Source organism: Pseudorasbora parva, chromosome 23 (genome assembly GCF_024679245.1).
Source record: "Pseudorasbora parva isolate DD20220531a chromosome 23, ASM2467924v1, whole genome shotgun sequence".
Classification (NCBI taxonomy): Eukaryota; Metazoa; Chordata; class Actinopteri; order Cypriniformes; family Gobionidae; genus Pseudorasbora; species Pseudorasbora parva.
In genome coordinates, this window is record NC_090194.1 from 10,886,967 (window position 1) to 10,907,628 (window position 20,662).

Genomic DNA, 20,662 nt, shown 5'->3' on the forward strand with positions numbered 1-20,662 from the left:
GAGAGGTAGAGCTGTGTGTCATCAGCATAACTATGATATGAGAGGCCATGTGCCTGAATGATGGGTCCCAGTGATGTAGTGTAAGTGGAGAAGAGGAGAGGTCCAAGCTCTGAGCCCTGAGGAACCCCCGTGGTCAGTTGATGTGTTTTGGATACCTCTCCTCTCCAGGCAACCATAAAAGGCCTACCTGTGAGATAAGACTCAAACCAGTGGAGTCCCTGTGATGCCCAGTGATGAGAGGGTGGACAGAAGAATCTGATGATTCACAGTGTCAAAGGCAGAGGCAGATCAAGGAGGATGAGGAAGCAGCTTTTCCCATCCGCAGGGCTTCAGTAACGGACAATAATGCCGTCTCAGTTGAGTGGCCCTTTTTGAAACCTGACTGGTTTATATCCAGTTGATTAGACTGCGAGAGGAAAGATGAGACCTGGTTGAAAACAACTCTTTCAAGTGTTTTCGCTATGAATGGTAGGAGAGAAACAGGTCTGTAGTTCTCTACAAGTGATGTGTCTAATGTGGGTTTTTTAAGCAGTGGGATTACCCGAGCCAGCTTGAATGTGGTGGGGAAGATGCCGGTGCAGAGAGATGTGTTGATGATATGTGTGAGTGCTGGTAAGAGTGTAGGGGAGATGGCTTGTAGAAGATGTGAGGGGAAAATGTTTGGCTGTGGATGTGGCTGATTTAAAATTGTGTGTGTGTGGAGGTGGGAACTGACTGGTGATGATATTAATTAATTTTCCTTTGTCGGAATTTGAGGATATTCCTCATTTACAATTCAGATCTGATTTTAGATCATATATATATATATATATATATATATATATATATATATATATATATATATATATATATATATATATATATATATATATATATATATATATATATATATATATATATATATATATATATATATATATAAACACCTATATAAATATAGGGTTTATATAAACCCTAAACTTTAGAATTCAATTCACAGTCCATCATAATAATTTAACCAGAGCTTCTTTAATTGTATAATTGCGTTGTTTTAATAATTTAACCAGAGCTTCTTTAATTGTATAATTGCGTTTGTTTTTTTATTTTATTTTATTTTATTTGTTTTTTTTATGGCACATCTAAAGAGAAATCTGAGTCTGACGATATGAACAGCTTGGAGCATAAATTCCGTGGCCTCATGGGATAGCACTGATCTATATAAAGAACAGGATTGCTAATGACGTCATAAAAAGTGAAGCCTCCGAGCCACCATATTGGTATTGCTTAATAAGCTCACAAGTTTCATTGAATTAATAGGAAATTATATGAATTTACTGAAAAAAACATTGCCTAAAGAGACACCGTGTTTATATCTGAAGTCTCCCTGTACATTCTTACAGCATAAACTTCCTTATGCATGTAAATGGAATTTTCCCTGCTTATTAAAAAGTTCATATTCATTACAGTAGTGAACATCAGCTCGGTGGGCTGACAAGTACACAGCGTATGTATTCACACAGAAGGCTAACTGCAAATATTTCAACAATGTGTTTGTTAACCGCATGCATTTCAAAGCAGTTAATGATATAAACGGTGATTAAAAAAAAGATTAATTCAACAACATGGTACGTAACATTAATATGTGCTGTCTTTTTTAGTCTAAAATATATTTGCTCAATCAGGAAATAAAATACACAGCTTTCTGCAAACTTTGAATTGTAATACAATATAGTGCAATATGGCTTGTATTATTATTGATTGTATGAGCTATTCAAATCAACTTCTGCTGCTAATATCCTCCATAATTACAAGAAATATATTTTGTGCTGTTCAGTTACATAACCTGTGTCGGCAGTGTGCAGTAGACCCACCCACATCAACAATTTCAATATAAGACTTATCCTCTCCGAACCATAAATATTACAGATAACATCTGAAGTAACTATTAACTGACATACATATATCGTAAAGCTAATCCTATGAGACTGATATGCTACAAATCGTGTGATTTTTAGGTCAATGCTTTGGCTGTACGTCAATGATGCCCTCTGTCAGTAGGGAATAATAAGATGGCCGCTCGAACACTTCCGGTGGCTTCACCGTCTGATGGCAGTTTAACGCAATGAGCAATCCAGTCATTTATATAGATCCTGTGGATAGGCCCTGTCCCATATGGCACACTTCATATGCACTCACGGTCTTGTGGACTTACAACGGCTGCCGCACGCACATGATTGTTTCAGGAGTGTGCTCCTGGGCACCCACTTTGTGTTCGATATGTGCCCTCGATGCACACTTTTGCCGAACTGAAGTGAAGGGAGCTTTGCAGCAGGCTTACATTCAAAGCAGTGTTACGTCATGAAAGTGCAGACTCGTAGGAAGACTGCTAGTGTTTAGGGTGCCTTTTGGAACAGGGCCACAGTGAAGTGTCTATCGAATGCACACTTCAGAATCTCGTCAAAAGTAGTATGTCACCCGGCTGCTTTCACCTACTGTTTTATGAATACTGTTAATTTGGACATACTACTTGTGTGTCTGCATAGACTCATAACCACACTGATAACATGGGATGTCTGCGTGTATGTATGCAAATAGCAAGAAGGACATAATATTATTGCATTTGGACCAAATAATTGGTCAAACATGTTTGGTCCTGAGACTTCCATAGATGATACATATACATTTTAAAACATTTAGACAAGTTATATTATTACCTGCTATCAGGATATGACGAGTTTCAACCAGAATGATAAAAAGTGTGTTTGAAAAATATTGCCTTGCCTCCTCCACTTACCAGTTTGTATGAAGAAAGGCAAACATAAAGAAGCACAATAGCCCCCCATCAGATTATTTCAGGTCTACACCACCCATTTACATCCAAATGAATAATCTGCAACTCTCCTCACCCACTCACCCCAATTTAACAAATAAACATAGGCCTACAGTATGTAGATGCAGGGTCTTCATTCATTCATACCACTGAACCAAATACATCTCCATTCATGTAGCCTATGTTCCCATTTTTATACAGTAAGCTATGTTCATGGATGTGGTCTAGTCTTTCTCTTCACACAAACTGTTAGACAATCTAGCATCCTGTTTTCTGCATGAGAAAACAACAGCGACTCTGTCTGTCTGTGTTTGCGTGTGTGTGTGTGTGTGTGTGTGTGTGTGTGTGTGTGTGTGTGTGTGTGTGCGTGCGTGCGTGCGCGTGTGTGTGTGTGTGGGCGATGGGGGAGTGGATTTATGGGGTAGATTAGAGGCAACGTGAACATGCTTTGCCAGCCGTGTGTACATTCAAACGCCCGTGGGTGGCGCCAAAAGAGCAAAGAGCGCTGAGCTCTTAACTGTTGAATGCATCAAACTGTATTTGTTCATTGGATGCGATTCCAACTCGATCAATACTCATCACATTTTACGACCCAATTGCTCAGGATTATGATCCAAGCTCGAGAAAGTAATGACACAACGAGCAGGGCTCCGTGGGTGACCCTTGAACGGGTCTGATGCTGCGTAAAGACTGTGAAGCCACCCCTTTAAAACTAATAACTCATTAAATGAAAAACAGATACAGACGTTTGCTAAAAGAAATAGTGATCCGACTCATCCCTGAATCGATTTCCCCCTAACCGATTCAAAAGCGATGCTATAACGTTCCTGATATGTTCTTTAGAACACCACATTTTTTTTATCTTATTAAAATGTATGTTTCATTCTATATGTGTACAAGTTCAGTTTCTTACAACCATCACAGCTAAAATAAATGTACAACACAAAGGAATTTGGCTTTTTTTTTCTTCAGTAAAATAATATTTTTATTTTCAGCAACTTACTTTAATTAGGCCCTTCAGTCAAATCTTCAGTTTAGTCCAAAGCCCACATGAATCGGACCAAATGATTCATCGGTTCGTAAGAGAAATGCTGGTTCAAAGTTCAATGACTCGTGGACTGGACAGATTCAGTCAGATTCTATTTTTGTGAACCTTTGACATATTCCGACTCAAAAATAAAAAAATAGGAAGTTGTGAAACACAATAACAACAGATATGAGCTATATATATTAGGCTATTAACAATTGTACTATTTTCATAACCTAAATGTGCCTTTTTCATCAAACAGCCTGTGGCGCGCGAGAGCCCCACCTCCTCGCGCTTTGCGCGTCCGCCTGCGCGCTTCTAGAGGGAACAGCGCGCGGTGCTGAGAAATCTCTCCACTCACTCTCTCACATGCATAGAAATGCAGGATTAACCCTGTGCGGAGAAGATCCTTGTGCCAAAACTACGTTGATAGTCTACTTCTGAGGAAAGCGAAGGGGGAAAACCCGAATCCATACGTTCTGCAATGTACTGTTACATTTTGACATTATTTCCGGTAGATTATGGTATCACTCCGTAAAGAATAACGAGGAGCACTATCAAATTCTGTGAGAAGCTGTACTCTCCTAAAATGAGTGCTTGAGGATTTATGGACTGAAACGAGGGAAGCTGCTCGTTTTAGAACCGTTTCTGTGCTGAGAAACAACAGCAAAGACATTTGAACAGCCATCATCAGCCGTAATTTCTCGTTCATTAACACTTAAATGAGTGCCGACGTTATCAAACTGCCGCGGAGTCGTGGGAATGGCGTGGAAAATAGCGCGGCTACTTATGGATTGTTTTCCAACGGAAGGATTTTATGTTTTCTTGATGTCTGGATTCTTTAAATCAGGTGTTTAGGGGTGCGTGTAAGCTCGAAGGAAGCATCATTTGATCCTCAGACGAGAAGCTTCGGTCTTGGCAGGAAAAAGTGATCGACGAAGGTAGGCAACGAACTTTATTGTCGCCACTGGAAAATTAATAAGGCTGAGGGGAAGGTTCGATATGTCGATGGGTCACATTTAAATATTAGACACTCGGCGGTATGCCATTGCAGAAACTATATTGGGTTTGAAAGATTACGTATTGATGTCAGTGATTTGTGTGGGAGCCCTTATTATTTCGACATTCTGACCACATGGATGTCGCGTATGTTTTCCAGAATCAATCGGGCTACATATTACCAAATGCCACTTGTTTGTTGCCGCTTTATTAACCTATTTAGCGCGACGCGAATTCCTGAATTTTATTTATTACCGCAGTAAACGGTTTGCAGATATTTTGCTATGCATTTTAAGGTGCATACAATTTATTCCTTATCCAGCTGCAATAAAGATAGTTGACGAACGACCAGTTGAATGCAAACTACTGTTTGCCTCGCGCAACTGCAAGTCATGTATAGCATTATTATCGTTAAGCACTCGCCATCTAGCCGCGCAGGGTTAGATTTTATTCAAAGGGGCTGCAGATATAAAGGAAATCGCAGTGGAGCGCCCACCTGGGTTGGCTGGGTCAACAGCAGGATCAATGTTTGGTCAAATCCCTGTAAGGCTGATTACAGGATTCCCCCTTCCACCATCTCCACCCACAGCCCTCTCTGAGCTCAAAGGAGAGGATGTGCATCTACAAAATGGGGTTTAAAATACAAAATAATTGTAAATATGGAATCCAGTTTTGTAGCCCAAAGAAGATCATGATAATAATTATGTATTACCACACATAAATAACACAAAAATGCTGTTATCATATAATAAATTATACTATGACACTACGCAAAGGATATTAAAAAAAGAAAAGAAAAGAAGTAAAATTGTTTAAATTTGCATGTAAAATCACATTTGTCCATAGGGTGGACAAATATGGGTAACTGATTCAATTGGACTAAGCTGAAATGGTAAACCTGTTGAACCTGAATGAATGTGATAACAGATGATTTACAGCACTGCAGGAAAATAAAAGGTCACAATATTTCAGGAAAAAATGAAATGTCTGCATGAACTGTCTCAAGAGCAGAGCAGAAATGACATCAGAGCTTCTTTAGGGTGGATTTTCACTCAAGTTAATTTCTTAAATTGTTGCAGGCATCTTGTGCAGTGCAAGCAAGGCTTGGAATTACAACCGAGGGTTCTGTCTGAAAGTGCTTGTGCTGTAATTTCAACAGACCGCTGAATATTCTCAGCTCTGTGTTGGATTGATACACTGGCTTTAACGTGGCTGGTTCGTTTAGATTGTCTAGGTGTACCAGCGTTCACTGGGGAGGCAGTCAGTCCATAGTGAGCATATGTTCTGTTCATTGCATCTCCAACAGCGATGTCTCTGAAACAGACAGTGTATTTAATGTTTTCAACCACGTTTTCCGGCACTTACACTTGAGTCAGAGCTATTATAGTAACCTTTTGTTCGTGAGGCACTCTGAATAGTTGAAAATCAACAGCCCTTAAATAGTTTGTTGAGTGTTTGTAGACTCTTATCAAGAGGAGATTATGTGCTTATGCTCTTGGGGTGTTTGAAGAGTCTCTTATGTAAAGAGTGTTGCACTGTTTTACATTTTTTAAATATTATTTTTATGATTTTCTGGATTCATGAATGAATCTTTGTCAATTTGTTGTGGCTGTTGGGGGAGAAAAAATTGCAATGAAAGCAAGTGAACCTCCCCCTTTCAACAAAATGTTCTCACTTCCTTGTGAACCACCATCCTACAAAGGCAAAATGCAATAACTAAGTCAATGTCGGAACTGAGGAAATAGCTTCAAAGTTTTTCGATTGATTTTTATACTCTGTTTTCTCTGAATCTGAGGATAGTTTAGCCAAACCTGTCTGTTAGAGGACAGATCATAGACTGAGACCCAATTTCAGTCGTAACCCACTTTTGATAAAATGTGTAGTTATTGTGTCTTGTCTTTGTAGGGCAGTGCTGCATCAGTTGATTTCTATTCAGTTTAAATTGTGTGGTTGCAAATAATTACATACCCTAGCCAGTGATTTGCAGCAGCCCACTTAAAGCCATCTACTCTAGGTTTATAAAAAAATAAAAAAGCATAATGCACCAAAAAGCCACAAAATGGCAATTTCTCCACTAGGACATAACGCATGGGCCAACATATAACCGTTATGAGTATTTGCACACATCTCTTGCAGTAGATTCAATGTTCCAGTCTTACCACATTACTAGGGTCCACCTTCCCACTGCCATGAGTGCAAGTTATTGCCTGGGCCTTCAGAGGCTTTGCTTTATGCCACAGTCCCTAATCATGTTTTTACCCTATACACTATCAGCACAGCTAAATCGACAGGAGGCTGCCCTGAAAATGCAAAAAGAGGACACATCAATACCTGGGCAATTAGTGCATCAATACGCTGCACTCCCAATCTTAACAGATACGGAGGAATTGGATTTCTGATTGGATTTCTATACATTCTTGTGTTTAGCTATTTTGTATAACACTTATTTACTTTCCTTTGGATCTTGGATGCTTGCAAAGCCTGTATTGATTCTGGTTTGACTCATGCTCAATTTTAGACGTTACATGGATGTTTTTTGTATATAAACATACAGGGTCTTTAAATATGATAGCATTAAGTGCCACAGCTCAATAAACTGTCCACTGTCCTTTCAAGGCACAACATCTGTTCACTTAGAAAAGTATTAAACTCTTAAACCATTCAGTGCTTAAAAAGGAGAAACCTGGATCCAAGGGGATTCAGATCAAAGCAGATGCTAAAATAGAGAAAAGTGATTAATGAGGAGGCCTAGCAGGTTGAAAATCAAACATGAGCATTACAGTGTGTAAATTAGCCTGAAACTTCTGAGCCTTGATAGGACAGATATTTTTTTGTCTGTCTTGAGTAAATCTGTACTTTGAGATAAGGGCTGGCCTTCAGGTGCTCTGTGACCTGGGAGTGCAGCGTCTTAATATACCAGTGTTTCACGGAGGGGAGTCTTTCAGCCTACATTCTGTGATGCTGAATGTTTCCTTTGCTGTGTTAGCAGTCTTCTCCGTACCTTTTGTCTCCTCAGCACTTTGCATTGAGAAACTGCCTATTTTACGTTATGGGCCAATCAAATGAGTGTAACCTTCATTAAAGGGAAGTCATCCAAAATAATAGCCCCATCACTGGCTGTGAATATGTATTGGATTAAGGGTATGTTGAGGAAAGTGCATTATAAACTGCATATAAGATGGTTTTATTTATGTTGTAAATAGTACAAAGCTTGCTGAGCTGTTGTTTTGAGCCTAACAGTAACCCATACCTTCTTATTAAAAAGCCCATTAAGAAGTGTCTTATTACGTGTTCTAAATCATTAATTTTCAAAAGCAGCTTAGCTTGGACAGGCACTCAAAAGAGTGCTAATTAACATTTTCCTGTGTGGTATTAATAGGGATGATTTAACTTCCAGATTTAAGCAAAGAAGCATTGTTGTAGCAGTTCAGCTACTAAATCATTGGCTGAGGTTGAAAACGTAGTTTCAAACACCTTTATGAAAGACATGTGTACAATAGACCTTCTTTTCCTTCCTTTACATACAAGTAATTGTCTGCTCAAAAATAAGGATGATAAATAATGTAAGATAATGAGAGAGGAGGCTTTTAGTGGTGTCGGGGGAAGAGGCATTTTCCGGAGAGCTTTTATAACTCCTTATCCTTGGATTTAGAGCTTACAAAGTTTACACAAAACAATGTGTGCTGTGTGAATTCTGTTTCACCCTTGGGTAGTCCATCAACAGTAAAGTAAGTTAAAAAAAGAAAGAAAAGGGAAGTTTGTTTTTCTATGTTTATTCAAAAGAGTACCACATGACACACTTGTTTATGGTTTAACATATTTTTCACACTGTTTTGCAGACTGAGGTGTTACCTCTCCGAGGGCCCATGGATCTCCCTGTGGTGTTGTTTCTGCTGTGGGGACTGTTACTGGACTTGCTGAGTGGTGCTGTGGGTGGCATTTTGTACCGCGTACATGAGGAACAGCCTCCGAGCACACTGATTGGCAGCCTTGCGGCTGACCAGGGGCTACCAGACACTGGACATCTGTACAAACTGGAAGTGGGCGCTCCATATCTGCGGGTGGATGGCAAAACTGGAGATATCTTTACCACTGAGATCCCCATAGACAGAGAGACACTGAAGGATTGTCGTAATAAAGGCAAGCCCTGCTTTCTGGAGTTTGAGGTGTCTGTCACAGACCTTATTCAAAATCAGAGTCCACGGCTGATAGAGGGAAGGATTGAAGTGCAGGATATCAATGATAACACACCACAATTCCCCTCACCTGTCCTTACCCTCTCAGTTCCAGAGAACACCCACATGGGGTCACTCTTTTCAATTCCACTGGCCACTGACAAAGATACAGAGAGGAATGGAGTAGCTGACTACACCTTAACGGCAGGACCAGAGGCTGTAGCACTCTTTGGTCTGCAAGTTGCAGAAGACAGAGGTGAAAAATTGCCTCAACTCATTGTTTTAGGAAGTCTTGATCGAGAGCTGAAAGACTCCTATGACCTCACCATCAAAGCTGTAGATGGAGGCAATCCACCTCGCTACAGCAGTGCCTTGCTGAGGGTTGTCATTGCTGATGCCAACGACAATGCACCCACATTTGAAAAATCCTCCTATGAAGCAGAGGTTGCAGAGAACAGCCCAGTCGGACACTCTGTGTTACAGGTAAAATGGCAAGCATGCCAAGTTAACCTTTAGATCTAAACAAGGCAAGATAAATGGTCTATTGCATCATGTCTGAGTGTGAAATGTTAATGAGCACTGCTGTCCCAACCTCCCAGCTGTCTGTTCTTCTCTTTGATGCGTTACATCAGTGGAGCAGGGCCTGACTTACCACATTCACTTTCTTAAATTATTAGAATAATCCATTTCGATTCCCACAATGCACACTCGTTTGGTTAAGTAATAAAGAAGTAGATAAATTACTATAAATTTGTAGATTCATTTAAAATAAGTTATTGTGATGATCTGTTTAATTTGTTTTTAAGGAACCCCTCTCTCTATAGATAGCCTATGCCCCAGAAATCCTGTTATGCAATACTTTGACTTTCTTCCCAGTTTGTTCTATAAATAGTTTCCCTGTATTCGAATACCCAATATTTAATGGCCAATGTCTAATGAATGTTGCTTTGCAGTCTTGTCCTATTTTTGTATGTGTATAATCCATTTTGTTATTATTTAGTGTTTTACATATATAAAAAAAGACCAATTTATTTCATATTTTCAATTGCAGGTGAAGGCTAATGATTCAGACATGGGGCCTAATGGCGAAATTGAATACACATTACATCAGGCTATTGATCCTGTTCCAAAACTGCTCCGGATAGACCGCTCATCAGGCATCATATATGTCAAAGGCCCGTTGGATCGCGAGGAGATCAACAATTTGAAATTTTATGTCGTTGCACGAGACAAAGGCCCCTCACCAAAAAGTTCTAAAACGTATGTTTCTATTGATGTGACGGACCAGAATGACAATGCACCAGCAGTGGAGATTCGAGGCATTGGTCTTGTTACCCATAGTGATGGTGTAGCAAACATTTCAGAGGATATGCCAGTTGGCACTGCAGTGGCATTGGTACAGGTTTCAGACAAGGATGAGGGAGAGAATGCCGTGGTGACCTGTGTGGTTGCAGGTGATGTTCCTTTCCAGCTTCGGCCAGCCAGTGATTCATCAGTTGACAACAAAAGGAAGTACTTTCTACAGACCACAACACCCCTGGACTATGAAAGAGTTAAGGACTACAGGGTGGAGATAGTGGCAGTGGATTCAGGCAATCCAGCTCTGTCCAGCACTAACTCACTGAAAGTCCAAGTGACTGACACAAATGACAATTCCCCCATTTTCTCACCAACCCTGTTTGAAGTAGAGTTTTCTGAAGAGAACCAACCAGGAGAAAAGGTGGTTGATGTAGTCGCCTCAGATGCAGACAGTGGCACTAATGCAGAGCTTGTCTACAGCATTATTGCGGACTCTTCAACAAGGGGGCTTTTTGAGATTGACCCCAGCTCAGGCGAAGTACGTGCTCGAAGCCCTCTTGATCGTGAGCACAAGGAGCGCTATGAGTTCCGTGTTACTGCAGCTGATAAAGGGGTTCCCAGTCACAGGGGTACTGCCACGGTTGTAATCAAAGTACTTGATCGGAATGACAATGATCCTAAGTTCATGCTGAGTGGCTACAGCTTCTCAGTCTTGGAGAACATGCCACCTCTTAGCCCTGTTGGCATGGTAACAGTACAGGACATGGATGAGGGTGAGAATGCTCAAGTGCAACTTTCTGTGGAACCAGATGTGGGCAAATTTATGATCCAGAATGGTACTGGCACTATTCTGTCCAGTATCTCATTTGACAGAGAGAAGGAGAGCAGTTATACATTTCGGTTGAAAGCTGTAGATGGAGGGGACCCACCCAGGTCATCCTACGTTGGAGTGACCATCAATGTCCTTGATGAGAATGATAATGCACCTGTGGTCACCAAACCATCTAACTCATCCTTTATGCATCTGTCTCCCATGGCTGCTCCAGACAGTGTTGTAGAAGTGGTCGAAGCGGAGGACATTGATTCTGGTTCCAATGCTGAGCTAGTATACAGCATTGCTGGGGGAAATCCACATGACCTTTTTTACATATCTCCTTCAAATGGCGAGATCACATTAACCAAGGAACTAACTCGAAAACATAGTGGTCTCCATCGACTGGTGGTAAAAGTGAGTGACAGGGGCAAACCATCTCGCCATGCTATTTGCTTGGTACACATTTACGTAAATGATACCATTGCAAATGTAAGTCATGTGGAGGCACTTGTGGGACATAGCTTGTACACCCCACTTGACATGGACATAGCGGGTGACCCAGATTATGGATTGGCTGCCCAGAGAAGCAACATTGTATATGGCAGTTTAGCTGGAGTGGCGGGAGTGGTCACTGTGATCGTTGTGGTGGTCTTCATTAGGCATCGCCTTCAAAGAGAAGCTAAGAGTGGTTATCAGGCTGGTAAGAAGGAGACCAAAGATTTGTACGCCCCCAAGCAAGGGCCAAAAAGTGGCAAGGGGAGAAAGGGTAAAAAAGGTAAGCCACCAAAGTCACCTAAACCTCTTGGAGAGGATGAGGAAGTCAGCCTTCAAAAGAGTCTGAAATTTAACCTTGATGGGGTCAACGACAGCCCCAGGATCCATTTGCCTCTGACATATCCGCCTGGAAGCCCTGACCTAGGCAGGCATTACCGTTCCAATTCCCCATTGCCCTCCATCCAGCTCCAGGCCCAGTCCCCATCTGCCTCCCAAAAGCATCAGGCTGTCCAGGAGCTCCCTGCTGCCAACACCTTTGTGGGAACAGGCGGCGATGACAACTCCACCGGCTCAGACCAGTACTCGGATTACAGCTACAAGACCAATCAGCCAAAATACAGCACAAAAACGGTACCAATCTTTATTTCTGCTTTTATATGTATAATGCTGTGATTATATAAAAATGGGTTTTGCTTACAGTTACTAATATGGGTCATTCCAACTTTGTTTAAAATGGTACTTGTGCTAAAATAGTGGGTGTTGATATATGAATATTTTACTAAATACATGCTTAATATTATTCTCCTCACTTTAATAAGTGTGTTGTGGCTGAATTCCCAGTGTATAATGTTAAAAGACCATCTTGGCATAATAGAATTTGTGTGTTGCAAAGATGTCAAAAATGGCTCCTTTATTACATCATGCTCCCTGTATATATACTCTAGACACCAATTCACTGTCTGAAAATACAGTACACTTCAATTTACTTTCTGAATAGACAATTACAATGGTCCAGTCATGAAATGATTTCATTGAATTTTTGTAGTGTGGTGGAGAGTCAAATGTGCATATTTGCTAGAGCGCTTGCTTTCTCGGATTGTAATCTGATCTACCCAGTGAGTGGTGCCCATCTGAAGTGCTGCTATTGAACAAGTCCAAAGTAATTTTCTTTGGCTCAGATGGAATTGCAATCTGACCCATTCAACATGTTAATTTCAGATTAAATCCAAGGGGAAAAGCATAAAGCAATTGGTTCTATGATGTGTATCGTGGGGAAATGTAAGAAATTTCGAATTGAGTATAATCTCCAGTGAGATTGGTAAGTTTACTGGGCAGAGGCTTGAGACGGAAAGCAAGGGCACATGGGTCCTGACTCCGTCAGTACCAGTCTGGTGTTTGATAAAGCCAGCAGATGCTAGATGACAGTCAGGGTGAATGCAGGCCTTGCAGTCTCACTGACTGGGGAGAACAGTTACCCACGGCAGCTCCCACACCGTGATGGACAGCATATGGCATGGAAGTGACAATAGACTCCAGCTATGGAGAGTGTGCAGCCTTGGTGTGTATTGTTTGTGTGTGTGTGTACTTCTAGGTTTCTGCATGCACTCATGTAATCTGTTTGTGTGAATGTGGGCTGAGCTTCCTGTGTGTGGACTGGTTTCAGCAAGTCAGCCTATCTGATCAGATTCTCGCTTGACAACATGCGCTACATAAATGGGTATTTGTATCTCTGAGAGTTGACTGATAGGCATATAAACAAGGGACAGATGTTGACTCTTGTGACATCTCTTGGCAGATGTGAACTCGTGAGGGAACCCCCTCCATCCCATCCGAATCCCACATCAGGCTTAACAGATTGACCAAAATAAAAAATTAAAATCTCAGCCAAACTGAGTGACAGATGTGGAGAGGGAAGCATGACAGAGCGAATGGTAATACGCTCACCGATGACTCAGTGCGTGTGGCAATGTGCTCAGGTGCGTGTGACAGCCTTGGCTCAAGCTCTCCCAGTTTAAGCTCTGATGAGTGTAAACACGGTGGCCTTGTTTGCCGTTTATTGCCAGTGAGGATTGAGCGTGGTGACTGGCTTCACTGCTTTCCTTCCTGGTCTGTAAAAAAACTCATTAAGAGGAGTTTGTTTGTTCGGAAAGACTTATCCTGAGGTGTGAAAAAAAACCTCAATGCTCAATTCACAGTGGCATGGCCTGACTCCGTGAGGAGAGATTTGTTTAAATGTGTTGCTGCATCGTGTGTTTGTGCGTGTCTTTCACAGTTCATGGATCTTCCCAAAACGTTCTCCCTATAACCTACAAATGTGTTAGACTGTGTGACAGTTACCAAGGGGACTGCATGGATTCGTCAAGTACAGTGCTGTTAATTAGCTTGGTCATGGCAAAGATCTAACACCTTTTTAGTGACGTGTTCCTCTCTTTCTCTCTGTCTCTGGAACAGCCTTGAGTGAGAGACATTAGCGCACAGTCGGGATCAAGGGAGAGACCTTCCCAGTTATTTTTAAGTGTGCGGGATGAGAGCTTGTGAGGCTGTAAATCTGTGCTTAAATTAAATCCATACAATTAAAATGCCTTATTAGAAGGAGATAACACTCAGTATCCCCCTCACTTTAGCATGGTCTGCCCTTCATCTCTAACTAGAGGGAGGAGGATTGGGAGGCAGGGATTCAGGTTGGATTTTGAGGTGTGCTTTAATTAGTGAAACACATCTCTTAACCTTGAAAGAGCCTGTGTGTTGGAAGAACACCTTCATACTGAGACTGGGCAGGTAATGGTATATTTTGTGAGATGGTAGTAATGTTTCATCTGGCAAAGATTTTTCATCCATACTTATTAGTAGGCATGACTGCTTTGTTTTTACTGATGAGGACAAAGTTGTTATAAAAGGGTGCCGTGTGAAACACAATTTAATTGTTTGTTTTCCTATGTGTGTCACAGCTTTCCAGTAGAATTGAGTTAGATGCAGTCACAGTGTTGTACTTTTTTTCTTTTTTAAATGTCAATGTAAATAACTTTTTTTTTTTAAATCAATTCCTCATCTGCTACATAACACTAAGCTTTCTAATCAAACATTGTGATGTTCAATTATTCAGTGAACGCTAATGCAGATTTTACAGTAGCTGTACTATTCTATTCATATTGTGTATATATCTGATTAATAAAATGTGTATGATGCTTTTGGTTTTGAGTTAAATAATTCTCTAACAAAGCACTTCAGTTTATCGATATTCAATCACAGGCCAGCTTGAGCTCACACAGCTCAAGTAGGGCAATCACAGGCATTATTGATGTGAATACACGCATTACATAATGTGAATGTTAAGAATTTATTCATTTTGTTAGAACTCCAAAAAATAATGTTTGCTACTATAAGTTTAAGTTTAAAACACTTCCCCAATGGTTGGACAATCAGGCTACTTCTGTCCCAAATGTATTAGTTCATTGTTATTGTTATTATATCCAGGCCAGCTGCAGCTAATGGAGCGGAAATATCACACTTCACCTTTAATCCACTAATCCATTTTTTACTTGATTTCCCAGCAAAGTATTGTGATACCTCCGACAATACAGATAGCATGTTATAAACATTTCTCATATTATGATTAGGGTTGGGTATCATTTGAATTTTGAATGATTCTAATTTTACTTATCGATTTCAACGCTTATTGTTTCCTAGTTTCGACTCCAACAAGGTTCGACAACATCAACAACATATAATTCGCAGTTATTTGAAGTCTAACTGAAAGACATTGTGGCTGAATACTATGGGAAAAAAACAACAGGCTAAAGAACACTTACAAAAAGAACTTTGGTTTAAATATACTATAGCAAAAACAACTAGCCTAATATACATTTTATTTATTATTTTTAAATTACTCAATAACACAAATAATTACAACTGAACAAAGATATGATTGAAATAAACAATGTTTTAAGATTCTGGTATACAGAAACTTATCAAATGTAAAATAGCACTGTACTTTATGAATACAGTATACATTACAAATATATAAAAGTTATTCAGTCAAGAACAGCTTTGTCTGCATTTTTTTTTTTTTTGTCAACTGCTATGTTTACTTAACCCTTTAAGCGCCAGAGGTTTTTTCCTAAAACGTTCGATTTTGACATCTTAATTTCAAAAAGCTATATCTTAAAAGTGATAAAAGATAGAAACTTTCTGTAAATTAGAGAAATATTAAGGATGATCCAAAGTTTATGTAAGGATTGCATTTTCCCATCTAATTTGCATATTATGACATCATTATCAATCTTGGATTGTAGAATTTTCATGAAAAGAAAACATGTTTAAATGATAAAATGCAGCACTTCTTTCCCACCAAAATGTCCCTCACCTTATGTGTGCTATATTGCACAATACTAAATGTTCAATGGTAAATGGTAAATAGTAAACAAACTGTGTAAATCATTACTAATAAATGGTAGAAATAAACCGAATGCATGTAGTGGTTTGCCTTTTGCTAGGCACTCTGATTCCATTTATGGGGCACATATATATTATAATTATGCATAATAGCCCCAGCCCCTTGTGCTCCTACTACGAACAGCGCGTCCAGCATGCGTGCCGCCTGTCATTGTCATTTTGACTCCCACCCTGCCTCCACGTTGCCCCCGAACTATCCTATGAATACTTCGACCTCGTCTAACATACCCAGTGGCATTAGAAAAAGTCTCCACCACAATACTGTCGCCGCGATCGTGGAGAGGCACGGTCAGAAGACGTGCGCTTCATGGCGAGCGTGGTAAAAAATCTCCCGCGGCCGTCTCGTTCCCAACACTAACACACCTGCTAACTTCACGAAAAACACTCCAACCCCGGGAAACATTGTTCCCACCACTGACATTGGGCAAAGAGCCATCTACATTGGGCAAAGGATTCACTGTTTGTGCTTAGTGTAATGTTAGGGTTAGTTTCACTTTCAGAATCACCATCATCTGATATTTCCCTTCAGAATCAGGGTCTGCGAATAGAAGACCCAACACTTCATTGCGGTTAAGTTTTATTAAACGACTCACTCGCACACCTGCTCCGCTTTTGTTTGCACTGATTCAATGCGCTCTTGCTCGAAGATTTTGTATAGAATCATGATGTTTTTATGAGTCGGGATGAAGTACGACATGTCTGCCATCTATTGGAGGGGAGGTTGAATGAAATTTGACACCCTATTTGACAAAATCGGCTGTTTTATTCAGTGCCGCATCTTGTCGAGTAAACTCGACCGTGATGCCTAGAGGGTTAAGACATAACCAAATGGGTTAACGGGAAAATTTTGACATTTTTGTATTTTTTTGTCGGTTCAAGTGCAAAGAAATGCGGAAGAGCACTCGGTTCAGTATTGCTTACTTTTCAGTATGAGCGGATTTGTGCACGTCATTTTGAATGTGTACTTAGCACAGAAAACAGCAGGAGTCTATGGTTTAAAATCACTTTAAATAATTGTTTTTCTGTGAGCATGCTTTGGATGTGTGTGCTAGCACTTGAATGGTTTAAAGTCATATTAAAGTGCACACAAAGGAATCGATAAGTGGAATTACCTTAAATATTCAATTCCAGATTTGGACGTGATTTCGATTCCCAACACTAACTATATAACATTTATAAGATTCAGCTCACCCTTACTCTGTCAAGACATTCTTCCCATCCCCTGGATGGTAAAAGCAAAGGAAAAGCAATGAAGTGAAGGATAGCAAAGAATTGTAGCTGAAAAATAGCTCCAAGCCAAGCCTTTTCCTGCTATCTCCACTCCATCTCTCTATCTTCATATCTACCACACACGTCTCGTATTCTCTGGCAAGCAAAGCTTTAAGATAAGAGGATCTGCCATCAAAAATGTTTCTACTGAGCATTCTTCCATGTTTTTTTTCTCTCTCTCTCTCTCTCTCTTTCTTTTCACATTAGTAAATTATGCACCCTATATAACGAATCCAACGTGGCCATAAATCAGCCATGGCACCAAGATTCAGTACCTTTAGAGTCCCCTGCTCTTTGTATGGCTCTTCTTCTACTCATATATTCTCTGTGTGAGGCAGCCCTGCCTTTATGGAGGCTGCCTCAAGGCCCTTCCCAGAATCCCACATCTTGAGCATCTGCTCAACCCAGCTCTGGCTAATATCCATAGCAGAATGCAGCCGTAAACCTCAAACCTGGCGCCCACCCTCTCAGATCTCCCCTCAGTGAATACAGCCCATAATACCCTCAGACTGCTCCTCATTAGAGCACAATACTGCCGGCACTCAGCTCCCTCTCGGTGGACCAATCTACTGTCAGGTGCGAAGGCCTCACAGGCTCACGCTCGGCGTGAAGACAACTGCTGCACTTACAGGAATTCGGGATTTCAAGACACACTCCCTTCCCCCCAGCCTGCAAGAGCAAACAACTAAGCAATTATAAAGAAATACTTTGCAATGATATTCTACAGAGATCACCCATACTGAGGGAAATTAGCACAATAAGGCAATTCCATTTCACCTACAGCTGGTGCACTTGTGTCAACAGATGCCAACTAGACAACAGGGAGGGTCAGATATGCATTCTTGTTTGTACAGAGTCTCGCTAGAGGGTCTCTCTGGGACTAACAAAGTCTCTGCAGGCACTTATGAACTGACTGGTCTTGGCTGACACTTCAGAATCGATTGACCTGGACAAGTGCTCAGGGATTTAGTGCACTGGGCAGACATATTCCAAATAAGTAATCTTGTCTAGTAGTGATAAGACTGTATAACCACAAAGTTCTTTACAGTTCTTTTTTAGACATTTTGTAGTCGAACCACATTTTGGCCAACAACCAATTTTAGTATGTTCAAGCTGGTTCTTCTGCCAAAATGATTCAGATAGATATCACCACTCTGTTGGATCTTTACTTCAAATAAATGAGACCGACATGACATTTTGAGTTCGGGCTAATCGATTCTCATGATCTTGACAAGCACAGTGGGATGGGCCCTGCAGAACTGACGCAGTAGGATTGGATCATCTCTCTCCCTTCATTTCAAAAGGACACAAGCTCTTTTAGAAACTTGAGATTTGAGTAGTGGAAAGGCCTACGTAAATCTTCACGCCCCTGGTCCAGTCCTTATACGCTCCGTTGGCGATTTCAATCTAACTTCCCAACGATTATCTGTTAAAAGGGATTACAGCCCCAACCCAGGAGGTGCTTCACTTGCAGAAGACCGTTTTTCTATCACCGAAGGAGATGGCTGATGTTGTTGAGCTGCTCGACAGCGAATCACAGCGCACCACAGCAGCACACAGATGTGCGACTAATGATAGTGTCGTCGAAGACGAGGATGACAATAATGATAATGATTATGGTAATATGCAAGTGTTCACAGTCAGATTCATTTCCTCCCAAATATATTTCTGCACACAACCACAAGGAGCTTGATTTATGCGAATGTTGTCTAAGAAGCATTTTTCTACATGGGTGTTTACGAAGCAATGTCATTTTTTTTCACTGCGCCAGAGGCACAGCATCTCTGATTTCATCATATTGCATTCTTGCTTATGATATGAGAAAAGAAAGCTACGATAAGGATGAATATAGATAGGGCGGGCTGACACAATTATGAATAATTGTCATACAAATAATAGCAATCATTATAGTCCATTTTTCATTAACAGTGGAAGCCAGCCATCTTGAATAATATGTTATAGTGATATATTGATGAACAGTATAAAGACATTTCATAGCATTCCCACATTGGATTATTATAAATTTGGATGGTAATGTGTGATTGAAATGTAAAGTGCACAGCAATCACAATCAGCTAATTATGTAATAATCGTGACAGGCTTATAGACAGTACATTCTCTCTCCATCTCTCTAGATGTTTGCCTGAGCAGATGAAAGGCAGTGGCTGTTGTATTCTGTGCCCCGTTTCATTTCACTGCTGACAGAAATGCGTTCTGTGAGCCACCAATGGTCAGAATCGCACTTAATAAAATATGAGAAGCTCCTTTAGGTAAAGCCTTTAGGTAAAGCTATGTAGAGGCTCAGCTTCCTGATGGCATTGCCTTTAGCTCAAATATTTTATCACTACTCATTCCAGCCTCCTTTACCTTCCACCAGGCAGATTAGTGCTTTTATCAATAAGCAGCTTAGCACCAGTGCTTCTCTCAATAATGTTCTATGCCATTTCCCTCCTGCCGCTGTAACTCTTAGATGCTTCTATTTTTTTCGGTCTTCCTCTATCCTGTCTGAGTGGTTTTACTTGTTTTCCATTTACATTGGTAGATGTACACTGTAAAGAGCAATTGGTGAGAAAAGTTTTTTTTTTTTTTAAAGTTTTTTTTAGGTTCTCTCGATATCTGTCTTAAAGGGATAGTTCACCTAAAAAGGAAATTTACCCAGTGATTTACTCACCATCAAGCCATCCTAGGTGTATATGACATTCTTCTTTCAGACAAGCACAATTGGAGTTGATATTACAAAATGTCCTGGCTCTTCCAAGCATTATAATGGCAGTAAATGGCAGCCCAAAACATTCTTCATAAGTTGAATACGGAAGGCGGTCCTAAAAGCTAGATATTTTACCTTATAAAGTTTTTAAAATGAATATTTTTCTTACACAAGCCCATTGATTCACTTCAGAAGGCCTTTATTAACCCCCCGGAGCGGATAATGGGTGGATGCACTTTTTTGGGCTTTGAATTTTGGACTGCCATTATAATGCTTGGATTAGCTAGGACATTTTTTTTAAATCAACTCCAATTGTGTTCGTCTGAAAGAAAAATGTAATGTACACTTAGGATGGCTTTTTGGGTGTACTATCCCTTTAATTTTTTCTTTAGAAAAGGAGAGTTCACCTAAAAGGTCTTCATTTACTCACCCACATGGGGTTCCAAGCTTGAATTTCTTCTGCTGGACACAAAGGATATTTTGAAGAATGTTGGTAAGCAAAAAGTTAATGGGCCCACTGACTTCCACAGTTTTTTTTTTTTTTCTATACGATGGAAGGTCAGTGTGGCCAATAGACTGTTTGTATACTCCAATTCTTTAAAATATTTTCTTTTGT

The 20,662-nt window shown here is 40.4% G+C and overlaps 1 protein-coding gene across 1 annotated transcript in view; it reads left to right on the forward strand.

Annotated features, from left to right (window-relative positions):
• Positions 1–4,169: 4,169 nt before the first annotated feature.
• Positions 4,170–20,662, forward strand: part of pcdh1a (protocadherin 1a) — a 91,165-nt gene continuing 74,672 nt past the window's right edge. The window contains exons 1-3 of the mRNA XM_067433059.1: positions 4,170–4,777; positions 8,675–9,493; positions 10,062–12,248. Of these exons, the coding sequence (XP_067289160.1) occupies positions 8,702–9,493; positions 10,062–12,248 (2,979 nt within the window). The 5' untranslated portion in view covers positions 4,170–4,777; positions 8,675–8,701. The remainder of the gene's footprint in view (positions 4,778–8,674; positions 9,494–10,061; positions 12,249–20,662) is intronic.